Source organism: Chelon labrosus (assembly GCF_963514085.1).
Source record: "Chelon labrosus genome assembly, chromosome: 13".
Taxonomy (NCBI): Eukaryota; Metazoa; Chordata; class Actinopteri; order Mugiliformes; family Mugilidae; genus Chelon; species Chelon labrosus.
In genome coordinates this window covers 20,050,386-20,069,286 of record NC_140346.1, presented here as the reverse complement: position 1 = coordinate 20,069,286, position 18,901 = coordinate 20,050,386, and the positions used below count along the sequence as shown (strand labels likewise).

Below are 18,901 nucleotides of genomic sequence, written 5' to 3'. Positions count from 1 at the left end.
TTTCCCATGTGCTCCTGTTTTATTTTTATAACAGTAACTTTATGACCACAGCTTTTCTACATTTAATACTTTGAATGCTGGCTCTCAGTTCCACTATAAATTTCCCATGTATCATACATCACCGAGTATCATGTACTCATGTTTATATCATGTTTATTCAGCTGTATGAATATTTTCTGTCTCACTACCCGGCTGCCCTCAAACTGTTCAAGGTAGTTTTTCTTGCCACCACCGTCTTACTGCTTGCTCTAGGGGTTTTGAGTTCTGGATTCTGTAATCTTGAGACAATTTTTAATTATTAATGATGCTATTTGAGCAAAATTGAACTGAATTGTTTCCCCTCATTCCAGTCTTTATGCCAAGCTAACGGCTGACGGGTGTGACTTAATATTTAATGGACAGACAGCTAAAATATTGGTTATCAAAGTCTCACCAACATGTTGACTTTATCCAGAGGACCTGAAGCTGTACTCAGACAGACTTGTGAATGTTTACAAATTTTACTGAATATAATAGACGTTTTAAAGCTGGAGCAGAGGGATGGTAGCTGGGGCAGAGAACGGGTCAGGCAGGTATCTGATAGCTGGCAGACTTGAACTGAGAGGCATGGCTGGCTGGCTTGCTGGGTTAAGCTGAGTAAACTTGGAGTTGGCGGATGAGGCTGGAATCCGGGAGCACGGAGAAATGAAAGGTTATTCACATAACAGGCGAGTAATCACAAAATGCATTGGCTCAAGTGTGCCACATAGGCGACTGCAGGAGCCTGATTACTAGAAGGGCCTCAGGTGTACAGAGGAGCCAGCTGAACCACGCCCAGGTAGACCAAAGGGGATGAACAACAAGGTCTAAGTACAGAGTAACAATATTTGGTCATTTTTAATAAACTCAAACATGGAAAAGTTGTGGATTCTGGACATTTGACCAACTTTTTGTTTTTTACAAGTTATTCTTTTTGGCCTTTTATACTTTTATTTAATAGTTATTGTAGAGGGACATAAAATAATGGGGTTAAAAATAGATGGGCACCCCTGGTTTCCATGTCCTCACCAAAAAAATAATCATACAATCAAAAAATATTCTCTAATTGCAGTCCTAACTTTAACTACTTTGACATAAGAGATTTAAAAACATGTTTCAGTTGTTGTTTCCATGCTGCCTTAGTTTATAAAAGTCAGATCTCTCCTTCTGACACCGAGTGTTTCACCTCCATCCATCTGTGCTATCAGGCCAGCAGCAGCAGCAGCAGCAGTAGCAGCAGCAGGTTGTCATCAAACCCATCACATTGTTATCTCAACATAACAGATAACAGAAGAGAGGAAAAGCACATTTTCCTGCTGAAGCTGTATTTTATAGTCTGCATGCTAAATATCTACCTTCAATAATGTAATGTTGTAAATATAAACCTTCAATAATCAAGTTCAGATTAAACTCATTTGATCTGACTTGCAATATTGGTGTAATTAAACCAGGGCGACACTTAGATAATTAAATGTTTTACATGTAATTTTCTGTCCTGCAGCCAATCAGTGGGCAGCACCTGGCAAACCGTGGCGGACCACGTGAAGCAGGAGACGCACACGGTTGTTGGACTCTTCCCCAACACGGTTTATCTCTTTATCGTCCGAGCGGTCAACTCTTACGGCCTCAGTGACCCCAGCCCAATCTCTGAGCCCGTCAGGACGCAGGGTGAGTTACATAAGCCAAAAAAAATAAACGGATAAATCCCTTTTTGATAAGGCTTTATATGAAAGCCGCCGCTTATGCTTGATTTCCATTTTTAAAGACATAAATTAGAGATACTGGATGTACTGTAGGGCTGAGGCAAAGATAATGTGCTGCATGGTTTAGAAAAAGTTGCTTCGCATGTGCACTCTCAAAACTAATTGCCTTCTCAGTGTGGTGCTCTTCTGCCGTGAGCAATGTTGAATTTCATCAAAAAGTTTTTATCTTTTTTTTTTTTTTGCTGAATCACTTGTATTCAACATTTTTATTTTTTTTCCCCAGTCATGGTCTGAATGGATGTCTTTGTCGTTGCAGATGGGAGTCCGACAGAACAGGGTGTGGACCACAGGCAGGTGCAGAGGGAGCTGGGGGAGGTGTCCGTCTACCTGCAGAAGCCTGTGGTTCTGTCTCCCACCAGCGCCAGAATTTCTTGGGCTGTGAGTCTAATACTTGGCTGATAAAATAAGTCTTCAAAGTCGGCGCGTAGTGCGAGGAGGACACGCTAATCTCCAAACATTAACTTCAAAAACTCCTCCAAACATTATGTGACACAAACAGATTAACTTGAAGTACAAACACAGTTGGTTACGCTTTCCCGCGTTTGATTATGTTGTCTGTTGTCGTGCCAATGTTTTTTTTCTTTTTTTTTTCTTCAGGTTGCCCGTCAGTCACGGTACATTCAAGGTTACCGTATATTTTACCGGACGATTGGCAGCTCCTGGTTGGTCCAGGATGTGGAGGCCACATCTGAGTACAGCAGCATCTTAGTGGATCTGCACAGCAGCACAGAGTATGAGGTCAAGATACGGCCGTACTTCAACGAGTTACAAGGACATGACAGCCTCATGGTGCTGCTGCGTACCCCTGAGGAGGGTAAGAAAGCTTTACTGATAACTTTGTCAGCTGTTATTATAAAGTTAAACTGAGGAATTATTGTAAATGTGAAGCCGCAGCCAAAATATGCTGTTGGTGTCTGTTTTGTTTGTCTTTTACCTTGTGCCCCTAACTGTAAGCTAGGTTTTCTATTTAATACCATGACTGAACTGAACTAGTTAGCTTAGACTCGCTTAGCATATAAGCTAATTGGCGACAGCTAGCACAGGTGTATTCAAAGGTTAAAATGTTTGCCGACCAGCACAGCTAAAGCTCTACAACAAGTAGTTTAAATTAAAAGCAGTGTTTTAAAAACAGGATTAAAAAAATGTTCATTAGTGAACTTTAGTGGTGCTCATAGACTACTACACTATTTCCTGCCATTTTCAGTCTTTTGCTGCCACCGTTGCTAGGCAACTGTTAGCGTCAAGAAGCCACCAAGGCTAACAGTTTAGCAAGCTAACAGAACTTGGACTTCTCTCCAGTTGTGAGGTCGTGAATACCACATGAGGGTGTTGTTTATATTTAGATTACTCGCGAACACGACGCTAAGTAACCCTTAGCCTAGCATTTGTGCTAAGCTAAAGGTTACCGTTGAGAAAATAAATTAGCATATTTCCCATAATGTCCAGTTGTTCCTTTAAATGATGATTGATGTCATGACATTGGAGCTTTTCTTTTAATTATCTGTGAATTATTCAGTCACATTTATTGTTGTGAAGGTGGTAAAGCCGTTCAACGCTGCACAATGAAGACATGGCATAATAAAATTTAAGCAGTATTAAAATTTAAATTGTAGACGAAAAGCTGCAAAATAATGCTCAAAGGCAATAAAAGTTATTAATTTCCAAAATACGAAAAAAAAATGACTTTTAACAAGAGATATTATTTATAAACTATATAATTTAAACAGAACTCATACAGGAGGTAATTTTCAGTTTTTCAACTTGGAGCTTGTCTTTCAATTTTGTTCCAGTTTCCCTAAAATTAACAGGAGATAACATCTATTTTCTTCAACTTACTGGAAATTACTCAGAAATTGTGTGCCTGTAAATAGAGCATTTGCAATAACACTGCCATCTATTAATAATTTCACTAATATCACCTCCCTTCTTATCTCTGTTCCCAGTTTTAAGTGCTCCTCCGCAGGCTGTATCCGTGGTGCAGCTCACCAACAGCTCCAGCATCAGTGTGTCCTGGGAGCCGCCGCCTCATAATATCCAGACTGGCATCATTCGAGAGTACAAGGTGAGACCACACCTGCCCGACCGTCTTCTTCTCTGATGTTTATTTCCGCGTTTAAGACTTTCATTCAGTGAGGCGGCCAAATAGATTGGAACAAATCAGACGTTTAATCCGTCATGTTTGTGTTTTTACACAGGCATTACTCAGCGTTGACCAGATTTGTTGTTCAGAGGCTTATGAAAAACAATGATTTTAATTAACAATTAGTAATTACTCATCGCCTCTTATGTGGTGCCAGTGCTGGCGAAAAGAGACTCAGCTTTGTCATCAGATTCTCAGATAAACGCTGACTGTCCTCGTCATCTGTTTGCTCGGTGAAGAAACACAAAGTTCTGATTATCTCTGAGCACAACACTGATTACTAATCATCAGCCTGCTATTCCAAGGGAAAAAAAATGGATATGCACTTCTATTGTCTTGATTCATTCTCCCCATCTGCGTCAACATGTAGAAAGTTATGAGTAAAGTCTGATTATGGTGGCTCATCAGATGAAGGCAAGGATCACCCCTTAATCCCATTAAATGTTCTCTGAGAACAACTAAAGTATTTATTAAAATCCTTTCAAAGGCTTAAATTTGACAAATAAAATATTGCATCGGTAGCGTTTAGTATTCAGTATCTCCGCGTTGTTATTGCGAAAACTTCACAAAATGTTACCCAATGAAATGTTTACTTAGCGAGAATGAATGTATGCAGATATGAAGGAAGCATGTTACGAAGCTACCGTATGCTCATTGTACTATGAAATATTACGAATTACACTTCCAATCAGATAATGTGAGTGGTGCATGAGTACATTTTACTTTATTTTTGTACCTTTTTGAGAAAGAAAATAAAAATGAAAAGCAGGAAAACACATTTTTCACACGTTCACAGCCTTAATCTGTCCGCCGTAACCTGTACTCTGGCGGAAAATGTCTAAAATGTTGTACATCAAGCATTTACTTCAAATGCCTTTTTTAGCATTTACCTTGACGTGATGCTACACTAAATCATTTTCTAAATGCATTTAGGAAATCTAATAAAATTAGGACTCTATTTCACAATGTGTTAATGAGGAAATCATCTCAGCATTAAATTACCTTTCGGTCAAATTAAACTTTATTTATGTAGCATGAATTACAAGTGAAATTGCCTCAGGAAGGAGAGAAGCAGCAGATGAATTTATACATCTGGATAAAGCGTACATCCAAAAGAATGGATAGAGCCAGGATTCAAAGTATAAATGTAGAAAAGCTCAGTGAGTATAAAGTCTTATCATAAAAACGTAGGTGTAAGCTGTAAACAGGAGCACAAACTATGTAAATACAAATTATATGTAATTACTTTACAGTCCTGAAGTAACGCTTTGAAAATATGACTTTAAACTCTGGGAGCTTTTTATAGACGTCTGTTGTGATGTTTGACATCTTCACAAAAATTACCAGAGAAACACATCCAATCTTGAGTTGCACAGTTTCACTTTGAAGTAAATTAAATGAAATCTGACTTTACGTTGTCACACAGTGTCGTTCTCTCTCATCTCTGCTGTATCTCTGCTCTCAGTCTCTGCTCTGTACTACCAGACACAGGTTCAGTTGTTATTATTGCCATCTTTTCGATTCACGATCCAAACGTTAACTGTGTGCGTGGTGTCAGGTCTGGTGTCTGGGCAGCGGCGTGGAGCAGGAGAGCCAGATTAACCGAACGGTGGACGGGGCCGTTCTCTCCATCCTGCTGACAGGCCTGCTGCCTGACGTCCGCTACGCCGTCACGGTGGCTGCTGTCACCAGCCTGGGTGTGGGTGCTCAAAGCCCGCCTGTCAACCTGCTTCTCAGTGAGTCACTCAAACTGCTACAGCTACGACACACAGTGAAATCTCTGCCTCTCTCTCTCTCTCTCTCTCTCTCTCTCTTTCTCTCTCTCTGTGGACTCTCGCAGATGTAATCTGAACGTGGAATGATGGTTGTGATGAGTGAACGCATTTAAGTCTGACACATCAGCAACACAGTGTGAAAACATTAAAGGTGCTGGAAGTCGCAACCAAGTGGATACGCCCATTAAAAAGATCTTCTATATTTATATACAGTACATACAGTATCTTCAGCTTCTTATCTATTCTGAGATATGTTTCCATCTCTTTTGTAATTAACCTGCACATTTTAAAGGAATACTCAAATGCTTTATGACAAAACAGAGATAAGAGGATTGCAGCTATAACTCAACAGGTTGAGCCGGCAACCCGTAAACTGAGGCTTTGGTCCTCACCGGTGCATTTCATCCCGTCTCTCTCACCCCATTACTTCCTGTTTCTCTCCAGAAAACCCCCAATCAAATTAAATTTTGTGTGAAAAGAAGATCTAGATATCAAAAGCAGCTTGTTTTAGTTTAGCATAACATCCTCAAACAGAAGAAAGGAAAGGTAGCGGTAGCGCCGACATACTAATCCTCAAAATCTCACTAGCTGACACATTATGTCTTGTTACAAAAATCTATCTATCTATCTATCTATCTATCTTTTCTGCCTTCTTCAGTGGAGAGAGAGCCAGGAAGTAATGGGACGAGAGAGAGGGCATGATGTGCCGCAAAGGGTGCAGAAAGAAACTTCCACAAAATGCTGAACTATTCATTTATACTCCCAATAGATTTTTGTTATATAACCTAAATGATACATGAGGGCAAAAAAAAAAAAACTCACAGAAAGGTCATTTTTCCTCAGCAAAGATGCTGAGGATGCTGAGAGCTGGCCTTTGCATCATGGGACTGCTTCAACTCGAATACTTTCCTTTCAGCTGTCCCCGTGGACAAAGCTTCGACGCCCGCGAAGAAAGGCGGTAACCTGAGCATAGCGGAGCAGATCACCAGCGTCGTCCGGCAGCCGGCCTTCATCGCGGGGCTGGGCGTGGCGGCGTGGCTGGTGCTGATGGGCTTCAGCGGGTGGCTGTACTGCCGTCACCGCAGGAGGAAGCAGCTGGGACACTACACCACGTCCTTCGCTTACACCCCTGCAGGTGACCGAGTAGAGAAAAGGCTCCAGTTGTTGTCGAGCAAACCGTCAGATTGTGTTCCCAACTAGTGACACTGACAAAGTTCTTAATAGACCTTTGAGGTTATCTGCAGCCGTGATGAATGTTTGCAATTTTGGTTCGTATTTTGCAAAGTGACGCCAGTTAATTAAAACGTATTCATCCCCACTGGGTAGTTCTCGTAGCAGGGGTATATAAAAATACTGGACACCCGCTGAATCATGTGTATAAAAGTAACCACAAAGTTCAATTTATTTCTGAATATAGCCCTCGGCTCATAAACACATCAGTTGTTTTCTGACTGTGGGAGATATTTGCTCAATGACTGCCCAAGGCCGAAAACATATACAATGTGATTTCACAGGAATGGCTTCTATTATCGCCCCGTGCGTTTAGCCGACTACGACTCCAGAAGAAGCCGTAGAAGAATGATATCCGCGTATCTGTGTGTTGCAGGCGTCCTGTATCTGTTGTGTTCCTCTTAGTGTATGTAGGTCAACAGCGTGTCCTCATAAAATATCGATTCAAATCTGCTCTTCTTAAACCCCCCCGTGTGGGCTAAATTGTTTATTTGGCAATGGAGCATAATTCAGTCCAAAATGTTTTATCTTCCAGTGGGAAGAAAAAAAATAATAGTAATGTCTCACGGCTAAAGCTTTATCTTTACTGCTGTAAAACAAGATTTATAACTTCTTCACATTCTTTCCTCGTGCAGTTGGCTTCGCTCACGGTGAGGGATCAGGAATCATGAATGGAGGGTAAGCTCTGCATTATGATTCAGACGATAAGTGCCGCGCTGTGTATGGCATGGAAACAGCACTGATATAATCTCTGCACTCTCTCCCCAGGCCTGGCTTGCTCGGATCAAATATGGGCAACTACCCGTGGCTGGCGGACTCCTGGCCCACTCCCAACCTTAGCCACAACAGCAAAGACTCAGTCAACTGCTGCTCCGGCAAACTGGACTCAGACAGATATTACAACAGTAAGAGCCCTCTGACGTTTGGTTAAAATAGCACACGTTAGGATCTTTAACTGATAACATAACACGGTCCTTTGCTGTTCCAGCTGTCGGGATCATCAACTACCCGAACCAGACGGAGAAACGCAGCACGGCGTCCACCGACAGTCCCATCTACAGCACCATCAACACCACCGCCGAGGACGACCTCCTGGCGTACTACGACACCTACTCCTGTGCGTCCTACAAACAGGGCCCTGACCCGTACAGCAGCAACCCCAAACTCACCAACGCTGGGCTGCTGGGTCTGCAGCAGGACCTGGACCAGTGGACCATCCAGTCCGGTCACTCATCCTCCGAGTACGCCAAGCTACAGTACACCAAGAAAAGCAACGGTGAGAGGTTTCCTACTTCTGTAACCTGCAGTCATTATCTGCTAAGAGAGAGAAGCTTTCTCCAGTATTAAAGCAATTCAGTGATAATCGCCTGCGCATTCAATGATGCACAGCTAAACAGAGCCGGTAATAGAGAATTTAGTGCATTAAGTTTCTAAAAATACAAGCTAAAAGCCGCTGATGCTGCCTCCCACACCGTCGCTCACTTACTTTCCGTGTCTTGTAGAAGTTTAGATCCGAGGGATGCTTTTAAAACGACATTTCACGAAAACGCTTCTTTATTGATACTGGAGCACACACATTCGCATTAGCTCAGGTAGCACCGTCCCTGTCTCCGTCCTCCACGGCGATGATTGATAACCACATTAACCTTTCAGAGATCCCGCAATTACTGTACGAGGCACAATTAGGCTACAAGATAAGGTCTCTTGTGAACGAATCCGGGGTAATTTCACAAAATTGTCTGAGACAGTCTGAGAGTTTAATCACGTTCATTACAAAATGAGAGTTTTTTTGTTTTTTAAAAGGGGAACGTTGGTTGTCAGTTCAAGTCAAGCTAGTAAAGAAGCACCGTTGCTATGGTTACCTGTAGTGATCTCAAAAACTGGAGTTGCTGTTTGAATATGTTTCCGCCGACCTGCGCATGTTTGATCGGTTTTTAATGTGCAAATACAAGTAAGTTTGATGTCCTTCTTACAGGCGGCACAATGGCGTGGTGGTTAGCACTGATGCCTCACAGCAAGAAGGTTCTGGGTTTGAATCCAGGGGCTGACTGGGGCCTTTCTGTGTGGAGTCTGCATGTTCTCCCTGTGTCTGTGTGGGTTCTTTCCGGCTTTCTCCAACTGTCCAAAGACATGCTCCTTAGGTTAATTGGTGATTGTAAAGCTCTGCAATAGACAGGCGACCTGTCCAGGGTGTACTCCGCCTCTCACCCCATGACAGCTGGGATAGGCTCCAGCCCCCTTCCAGCCTGAACCTTCACAGGAACAAGCAGTTACAGAAGATGAATGAATGATTGAATGTCCTTCCTGCAGGACTTTCAGTCGCAGAGTTGAAAAGTTTCCGTGCAAATAAACGCGGCTTCGGTTTTTCTGCAAGGTCTGAATGAAGAGATACTGCGACTATGAAATCTCTGTGAGAGAGAGAGCCACGGATGACTCCTCAAGTGTTCTTGAAGATGGAGGAAAAAAAAAAAACACGGTCAACATAAGAAAACGACCTTCATGCTCACACAGGCGGAGCGAGGAGAAAGGAGAGCTTTAAAAGCCCGTATTTAGCCGAGCGTATTCATCATTTAAAGTGACCGGCGGTTTCAGCCTCAGGGTCAGGGTGGACATAATGATACATCTTGTGCATTGATTTATTTATTTATTTAGACAAACTGGTGAAGCAGAGATCCACTGGGTCTTCGTCGAAGTCGGCTCCTCTCACCTGGGTGGATGTTTTGTCTCTGCCTCTTCCCGCCAACACGGACAGAGGTCATACGAAAACAGACAGAGAAGAGGCGCAGCACAGGTGAGACATATTCCTTACAGTATAAAATTAATTAACTGGTGTCCAGGCTTCTTTTTTTTTGTCTCCCCTCCTCCGTGAGTTGCTTTTTTGTGCTGTCAGCTATTCATTCAGTCATTTTATTATTAGCATCAAGGCCTCTGACTTCACCTACATGACAGAGGGAGTTAAGGCAGCTGGCTATCAAGGCCGCCCCGTAACTCGGCCAAGGCTGTCAAACAAAACTTGAGTGAAGTTTAGAGTCTGGGGACTTTTTCAAATTAACTGTTGTGTCTGCGGGCGGTGAGTAGATTGGACTGCGGGGCTACAGAAGCGAGCGTTTACTCTAACCGGTTCTGACACATTAGATTGCGGACATAACGGGGTGGGGATCCGAGGGCTGTTCTGACTTCGGCGTGTCTTTTGTAATGACATTAGCAACCATCTGACAGGCTGGATTAGTACTTTCCATTTTCAATGACACGTCCGTCATTAAATTAGCCCTGACGGCACTAAAGTGACAAGAGGAATCACGGAGGTGGTTCTCATCCTCTGTAGCTCTAGACTGGCTCCCGTTTTCATAGCAACTTTGAATTTAATTATATTTATTCAGGATTCAACCCTATAGTGCATATATATATATATATATATATATATATATATATATTCATTTTGTTTTATGTGTCTATAAATGGTATATTACTGGTCTGTCCACCACTTTGAAATATCTCAAATATCTCAAGATATTTGTCTGTTTTATTGGACCAATAACCACAAAATTTGGTGAAGGATCTTTTCACACAGATTTGTAATAACCTGAACGATCCCTCAACTTAACCATGTGTCATAACCAATTAACAGTAAATGTCCACCATTTATTAATTGTTAGCAGGCTACTGAGCTAGCAGACATTAACATTTAGCATCTGCACAGGAAGACATCTGTGTAAGAATTTCTTCCACATGCACCGGTTGCGATTATCAGGAATCAGGAATAAAGGAAGAATTGCATAAATAATAATAATAATATTAAACTAAATAAAACATAGGTAACCTAAAGAAGACATCACAATTGATTACAGTCAAAGCTATTTCGGGGAATGAATGAATGAATAGTCATTTCTGAGTACTGTAGATGTTTCAGAGAAACTAATTATAAAAATGATATTAAGTTTAAAACCAATGGCAGTCTGATCAAGTGTTTGGTGCATATTTCTGCCTCTTTTCTCTACGTACTTCATGCCGTGTGAAGCTTTCTGCTGCAAGGTTTTTACAAAATTATTTTCTTCAGACTTTCTTAAAGGGGAACTCCGGCGCAAAATGAACCTGGGGTTAATAACACATGTGTACCGAGTTCTAACGTTCTCTGGTATTTGTTTTCATGCATTTGTTTTGTTAGTCAAATGTGACCAGTTTTCTTGCAAACCGCTATTTAGCGTATAACGCTAGCCTTCGGGGCACACGTACACATAAAAAGAAATCGCTATTTCTATACCACTAACAAGGCTCACAATATCACCACACTTACACGGTAGCATAACTAGGGTCTCTACATGTAAACCGAAGCACTGAGAACTTTGCAAGTATACAGGCAGTTTATTAAAAAAGGAACATAGTACCCTTCGCGTCTGGCTCGCATATCCAGGCGGGCGCCATCTTGGGGATCTGAACTGTCTGTTGCCGGAAGAAAGCACTGAGAGCACTGAACGAAGAGAGTTGAGTTTCCCCAAGATGGCGCCCGCCTGGATAAGCGAGCCGGACGCGAACGGTACTGTATTCCTTTTTTAATAAACTGCCTGTATACTTGCAAAGTTCTCAATGCTTCGGTTTACATGTAGAGACCCTAGTTATGCTACCGTGTAAGTGTGGTGATATTGTGAGCCTTGTTAGTGGTATAGAAATAGCGATTTCTTTTTATGTGTACGTGTGCCCCGAAGGCTAGCGTTATACGCTAAATAGCGGTTTGCAAGAAAACTGGTCACATTTGACTAACAAAACAAATACATGAAAACAAATACCAGAGAACGGTCGAACTCGGTACACATGTGTTATTAACCCCAGGTTCATAACACAAGGTAACAAGGTAAGGTCGTCGTTATTCAATGGGCATAAAATGAAAAGGCACGGAACCACGTTACTCTGGCCTCCGCACTTTGAAATTATCGTATTAAAAGAAACCAGTGTAAGATTTCACTGTAATTATGTGTACTTTACAGAAATATGGTTAATTAGCTCAAGTGCTAACTCTGTGTTTTGTAACATTCAACTTTTTAAAGTGGCAATCTCTGTATATTGCCTTATGAGGTAACTCCACGGTGAATGTGCCTATGACCGACTGATAACGCTGAAGTCCTTGCATGTGCAGTAATGGGTCCTGGGTGTCTGTGGTGACAAGTGGCGCTTGTTCAATCACCGCAGTTATCTTTCTACCAGGGACAGAAGGCGGATTAAGTGTTATTGGCAATGTTGCACGGGCGAAACAGACTGGATTACTTGGAGGTTAGGTTCAAAAACACACTTGAAATCGCCACTTTTTGTCTTATTTGTTGCCACAGTGAACAAAATGGAAGTCTTTGAGTCCACACAGTATATACACCAGAGGTAGCATCAACATTAGGAAACCATGATTAGAACTTGAGTTAAACAACATTTTTTAATAAAAAATAACTGAACTCAGCTGCTGCTGGAGGTATATTCGAAAAAAGTTCAGAGAAAACCTGATAAAGACAATTTAAACATGATTATATGTCAGACGTTATCACTTGGAAAGAACTGTACATTACAGGCATCTTTATATTCTCAGTAATTCTTATACAGGCTACATGAATCTTTCCAGAGGCTTTTAGTGTCTGCCTTATGAGCTCATCTTGTTTGACGTCCTCTAGTTAAATTATTTAGGCGGCCAGCGGTTTAGCTATGATGCTAATAATGTAAAATTTAGAGCCATTTCCACCTTAGGGGCCTGGTAACTTCCCCAAACCACCCCCCTCACTTGCTCACTGCTCTTTAATGTTGCTCTTACTCGCGGTCGCTCCTTTAGCTCCGAGGAGGAAGATGACGACTGGTGTCCTCCGCTGCCAGCCAGAACCTACCTAATGGACGCCTCCAGGGAGGAGGTCTGCAGCCTGCCCTCCAAACCGGAGGAGTTGTCCTCCCCCCAGCGAGACGCGCCCAATCCTCACGGCAGTCCGCGGCTGCAGCACTTTGACCTTTTGACCCGTCAGCACTCCCAGGTCTCTCAGTCCAACCCCGATCTGTTCACCGACACCACAGCAAACGAGGCCGATGACGTGTACCACACTAGCCAGTGGGCGGAGGATTTCAAGGGGAAAAGCCTCGGTAAAGGTAAAGTTTTAATTCGCTTTAACGCCTCACGTCGTCAGAACAGGCCAAACACAACCACACAGGGTCGTGTATAATTTAGTTACTGAACAGAAAGTATTTGTACGTGAAAATCCTGTCACATTTATTCAGAGTAAAGCTCAGCGTTCCTCAGCTTCTCTTGCGTTTCCTGAGGATGACATCAGTGTGCATTTTTTTTTCCAGCTGCCGAGTCGGGCCCCGGGGCCCAGGCACACAGGTCCAGGAGTAAGAAGAAAGTGCCCCGGGACGGACAAAACAGGCGAGAGCTGCCCAGCGAAGCAGGTATGATTCTTAATTTCTGTGAGGAAGCGCCACTCTGGCAGCGTAGCTCTTTACACCGCTGCGTCAGTCTGGTAGTCCCTCACTTTTACGACTGAATTACATCAAAATCATCTGGATGAACTGACACTAAATTTTGTAGAGAGTTATAATGACTTTAGTGACATCTTTTTTGAGTAAAAGCTTGAAAAACTAATGGCATTATTCAGATGCTACATTAGTTATTGACATTTTATCATTATATGTGTTCGTTTTCTGGTCGTTTTTATTGATTTAAATATTAGGCACTTGTTTCAGATGTCCCACTCGTTGTAGTTGTCCTCGTACAATGACAATAAAGCCTTTTCCTTAATTATCTTATCTTATCCTGACGCTGGCATTTAGCTCAGTAGAGTATCACACAGCTGCTAGCAGGGCCCTGGACCTCTTAAATGACTAATTATTTACCCGTGTTGTGGTTTAAAAGAGATGACTGCAGGAAAAGTTTGACATTTTGGAAGAGTTTTACAGGGTGCGTTCAACCCCCCCATTTCTTGCACGGACCAGTTGCCTGGCAGCCGGTCACGACAAGGAAGTAGTTTGGCTCATAACTCCCGTGAAATGGCCAGCTGTCGTTTTTTTTTTTAACTGATCGTGGAGCTTTAGAGCCAGTTAGAGGACTTTTCCATTTCGGGGGCACCGCCAGGTTGACCGTCCCCCGCCGTTTTCAAGCCTGCGTAAAAGCTGTGTCTTTATATTTAACACACAGACATGAGAGAGCGGTATCGTCTCATTTACGCCTCGGCTTAAAAGTGGATAAGCGTGTTACCCCAAAATGTCAAACTATTCCTTTAAAGCCCCGTCTCTCTCTCTCTCTCTTTGTCGACCTGTTTAATCATCAATGATCAATCATATGCAGAACTCCCCCCTCCACCGGCCCCTCCCCCTACAGATGACTCCCTGCAGCTCCTGGCGGATGTTTTGAGCCGCGGCGAAAGAAAAGAGGGGAGTGACTCACCCGTTCTTCAGAGGAGGGGAGGGCATTTCTCGCCCCAAAGGAGAGGGCCTACAAAGTGGTTATCACAGGGTAAGTATCACTTTGTAGAAGAACAATCCCAAAAAGGAACGCTTCAACAGCTGGATTAATATTATTCATACAAATCTCTTTGAGCTTACAAAGAACCAACTGCCACCGACGTACGCGCACTTATTATCCCTCAGTAGTTGTTCTGCTTTTAGTAGCAGGGGGTCTGTTTTCAGTCTGCTCCATCACTTAGGGCTTAACCTATATAAGCACAGCTGTAACTTTCAGAGATCTGTTTGTCGTCTGCAGATGAGAATGTAATCCCTTACGGACAGTCAAACTTCCTGCCAAAGGTCCAGATGTCGGGCTACGGGTCTCTTGGGGGGGGAGTTGTTCCCCGACCCTCCACTGCCGGCCGGAGGAGAGATGAGGTACGTCTAGACAGACAGTAGAAACTGCAGAGCGTTATGTCAGCACAGCGCGGGTCAGAGACAGTTCATCTGTAAACTGGGCTAGGGCAGTTTGAGAATGGCAGAAGGTTTGCTGTGGGGTTTGAACAAAGGCCAACAAGTAGTTATCTAAGATAGTGACGCAATGACAGGGATTTTTGCTGCCTTAAAATTCCTTGGTGTTCAAGTGGTAACGTCAGCCGTAAGTCCTGAAAACACAGCTGCTGGGCTAGAAACGACAGTTAAACATGCTAACTTAATGTCATAGTCAGAAATACCAATGTTTTCTTCAGACGTCTTCTAAACTTCTTCTTGACAAACAAAACTCTGTACAACTAAACATATTAATTTGCCATCCACATTTGCCATTTTTGTAAGTATGAAGCATAAAGTTAACTAAGTCATGCTAAATAACCACAAATTATGAATTCAACAGCACAAATTTCAATATTTTGAGCTGAAATTATTAAAAATCCATTGACTGATTATTCTCAAATAATTTAGAGATGTTTCAATACTAAAACAAATTTTATTTAAGACATTTTACTGAATTTCCCACAGGATCACTAAATTATCTGTCTACTACTGCCAGCACATCTTGCACATATGGCTTTACTATAGTACAACTCTTCTCTATCGTCGTACTTTTTTAATCCACTCAGCTTTCAGGCCTAGCGGTGTCCTCTGTATTCCATTTTGGGGTTTGTTTTAGAAACAGCAGTGAAATTTCTGACAAACATATGCAGGAAACGGCATGTGTTTTTTAAAAAAAAAATATGTAACCTATTATTTTATGAATCCTTATCAGATTTTAAAATCAAGATCTTTTTGAATTGGAAAATTTATTTTTTAAACCCACCCCTCCTTTCAAATGGACCTTGGCTAAAAGCCACCAGGGCTAACATTTAGCATGCTAATGTCCAAATGCTACTTAATGTAGCAAATCATTAGCCTCATAGCATAATTGCCTCAGTCATTTTTTGGCCATTGTTACAATATCAATAAAAAATACCAATGTGCTTGCTGAAAATTGTTTTTTCTTGCTTTCCGAAAAAGTTAAAATATGACTTGATGCAGTCGTCATCATAACATTTTCCTTTTACATATTATAATATAGCAAGGAAAAATTACTTTACTATATTTTAATTAACTAAATTAAAATATATTTACGTGCCATTCACTTCCACTATTTCTAATCCGCAAATGTGTTGCAACTCTTGAACTCCTTGCGAGATTTTGAATGCCACAAGATGGCGCTGTTTATCTGGACTTTTCTCATCAACAAAATAAACGCAACCCCATTTGAACGCAGCAATAGCCTTAATGAAATGTCTTAATACCAAATTTAAGATAATTTGAGAAGCTTTCATAAAGTTTTCTTGTGTATAACACATGTATAAAAGTGCTGTTTTATTTGATAAAATATGAAATAAATCGATGAAATGATACAGTACTCCAGCCAAGATCTGTTCCTTCAGAGTGAGGCATGCTGAAAATGGGATATTTCGCATAGTGACAGAAGGTGGAAACTGTAATGAGCTTAATTTCAAGGAGGGTAGCGACGGGGTGTTTTTACAGCTGAGAAAAAAAAAGTCTCAAAATGTCTGTGAACCACCCGTGCAACATAATCCACTTCTTTGCTATTCAGCCCTGAGCTCGACATATTCAGAGTCACCGTTAAAGCTCATTTTGAAATGAATGTGTGGGCACCTCTCTTTGAGGTAACAATTGTCAATTTACCAAATACATGTTTGAAAAAAAAAGTAATTTACGAAATCATTTATAATCTCTGCAAGAAAGCAGTTTACTTGGCTGCATTAGGTATTTGTCATTCACTGATAGGTATGTCGGCCCAAAAAAGTACAGAACCAGCAAAGACGAACATTTCTGTTCAACTTCAGGCTCAAGTTTTACAGAAAATCTAGAAAAATTGATGCAGGTTTCATCCACTACCTATTAATACTGCAGAAGAAGAAGTTACAACATGAAAAAAACTCAAAATTAGCATTAATGTGTGTTATACATTGATTTAACAATCGTCCCAGTTATCGTTACACACAGGTCTGATTCCTCGTCTGCGTCAGTGTTGCCCGACCTTTCACTGTCGAACAACCTCCCTGTTTCATTTAATCGCGTGTTTAAATGACATTATCAGTAAAGTCATTTAGTCTCTGTCTTGTGTGCTTTCTTCCCAGAACCTCATGTAGGCAGAAGCTGATTACGTGATGTGACATCCTCTTTTTTCCGCCCTGATTTTCTTGTCTTTGCGAACCATCAATCTGTTGCCATGGTATCCGATGAAAAAAAATTAAGACTAAAGGGAAAGCGTCAAGGCTTTGCCATCTGCCTTTTCACAAACTATTTGTATTCTTTTTTTTGTTTGTTTGTTTTATTCAGTTTTTTTTGTGTGTGATTTCCTTCACCCCTCTCCCCCTCTTCCATGTATATAGACATATTTTCAATTTTTTAAAAGATGTGAGCAGATATATTAATAAAAAATAAAAAAAAAGGATCTGGGGGAAGAAATATTGTATTTTTAGGCAAAGAGACGTACATGTAAGTAATTACATTGTTGTACAGCAGATTATTGAATGTACTGAATGTTTACTCCTGACCATGAAACCCTGCGATGTGTGTTTGACAGAGGACGAGAAGAGACACGAAGCAGCGGGAAATGTGTTAATAACCCATCATGTTGGTGTGTGTGTGTGTGTGTGGGTGCCTGTGTGTGTGCGTGTCAGTGCATGTTTGTGGTGTTTACTGTTTTTATCTCTCATCTCTGTGTGGCTGTTTACTGTGGTACTCCTGTAGATCACCAGTGTGTTAATTTTTAAACTGATCAATAAAGCATTTGTTACAAAAAGGTTTCTGTCCGTGTTCATGAATTACGGTGAATTTGACGGACACAGATGGTATTTTTTCTAGCAACGTAAGCAGCGTGGCTTTTAAAATAAGATCCCATGAAATTTAATTTGCACATCCATGCCTCCGTATTAATGCATTCTAATAGCATCTGAACCAAGTCGAATGTGAAGTTAAGGGCGGTTTATACTTCTGCCAGAGATAGACAGCGTAACCTACGCACGTAGCCTACGCCGGTGCGAGCCATTTATACGTCGGTCTAACCTTTCCTTGATCCCATCTTTATTCAATCAATTCAAAAACTGCAGAGATGGAGAAACAGCCGGAAATACTAAAGTGGAAACACGCTACTACCAAGCAGACCAGTCACAGCTCTTGCGGCCTTCTGGGGAGGTGCATGTCAGTCTACGGTAGGGTTGCCAACCGTCCCTTGAAAAACGGAATCATCCCGTATTTAGAAACAAAAGTACGCATCCTGTATTGAGCTGAAACGGGACGCACTTTGTCCCGTTTTACTGTGAGAATCAAAAATAGTGTGTAAAATGTCAATGGAATTAATAACAGGATGCTATGAAAATTTACGGTAAACTTATTCCCAGGCTGTCTCCTGCTTTGTGACCAATGAGCTGACAGCGGGAATCCTGCTCATCTCATTGGTCGAGGTACTGTTCTTTGCAAAGAAGATACTGGAAGACAACAAAGCTACAACTTTTCCTCACACTTTGACTTATTGCACTATTACGAGAGGAATGTTCTTCTTAAGCAGGACAGGTTTCTGTTTAAGAAAGATACTTATTTTATTCTGTTTTGTTATTTTGTATTAAAAATAAAATGTTGAATAATAATTTGTTTTCCATGTGTTTATATCACTCAAAAATATGCATCTAATTCAATTCAGGTTCGACTTATTGTGTTTTTAATGTTATATTTCACATTGTTTTGCTGATTTGATGTTCTTTTTATGTAAAGTGTCTTTGAGTACCTTGAAAAGCGCTTTTAAATAAAATGTATTATTATTATTATTATTCAGGGAGTTGGCAACCCTAGTCTACGGCGTTAGGGTCTGTGTTGGGTCTGGGCTGTCAGGCTATGGCATATTGACGCAGAAGTATAAACTGCTCACTAATCTACTTGGTTTATTATCTCTCGACCTTGACAATCAAAATGTTATTTTTTTTTTTCAGCATTGCACTTAATTTAACAAAGTTTTTCCGCTTCACAACAAAATCTTGTCTCATGCGCCCTTCACATTT

At 41.4% G+C, this 18,901-nt stretch overlaps 1 protein-coding gene across 1 annotated transcript in view; it reads left to right on the top strand.

The window, feature by feature from the left end:
• Positions 1-17,858, top strand: part of LOC311498720 (roundabout homolog 2) — a gene marked incomplete at its 5' end in the record, with an annotated part of 59,234 nt that extends 41,376 nt beyond the window's left edge. Inside the window, 15 exons of the mRNA XM_084559429.1 lie at positions 1,520-1,686; positions 2,038-2,159; positions 2,379-2,595; positions 3,725-3,843; positions 5,480-5,657; positions 6,613-6,831; positions 7,562-7,604; positions 7,695-7,831; positions 7,915-8,202; positions 9,579-9,717; positions 12,733-13,037; positions 13,239-13,337; positions 14,233-14,400; positions 14,647-14,768; positions 16,982-17,858. Of these exons, the coding sequence (XP_084415555.1) occupies positions 1,520-1,686; positions 2,038-2,159; positions 2,379-2,595; positions 3,725-3,843; positions 5,480-5,657; positions 6,613-6,831; positions 7,562-7,604; positions 7,695-7,831; positions 7,915-8,202; positions 9,579-9,717; positions 12,733-13,037; positions 13,239-13,337; positions 14,233-14,400; positions 14,647-14,768; positions 16,982-16,993 (2,335 nt within the window). The 3' untranslated portion in view covers positions 16,994-17,858. The remainder of the gene's footprint in view (positions 1-1,519; positions 1,687-2,037; positions 2,160-2,378; positions 2,596-3,724; positions 3,844-5,479; positions 5,658-6,612; positions 6,832-7,561; positions 7,605-7,694; positions 7,832-7,914; positions 8,203-9,578; positions 9,718-12,732; positions 13,038-13,238; positions 13,338-14,232; positions 14,401-14,646; positions 14,769-16,981) is intronic.
• Positions 17,859-18,901: the final 1,043 nt, after the last annotated feature.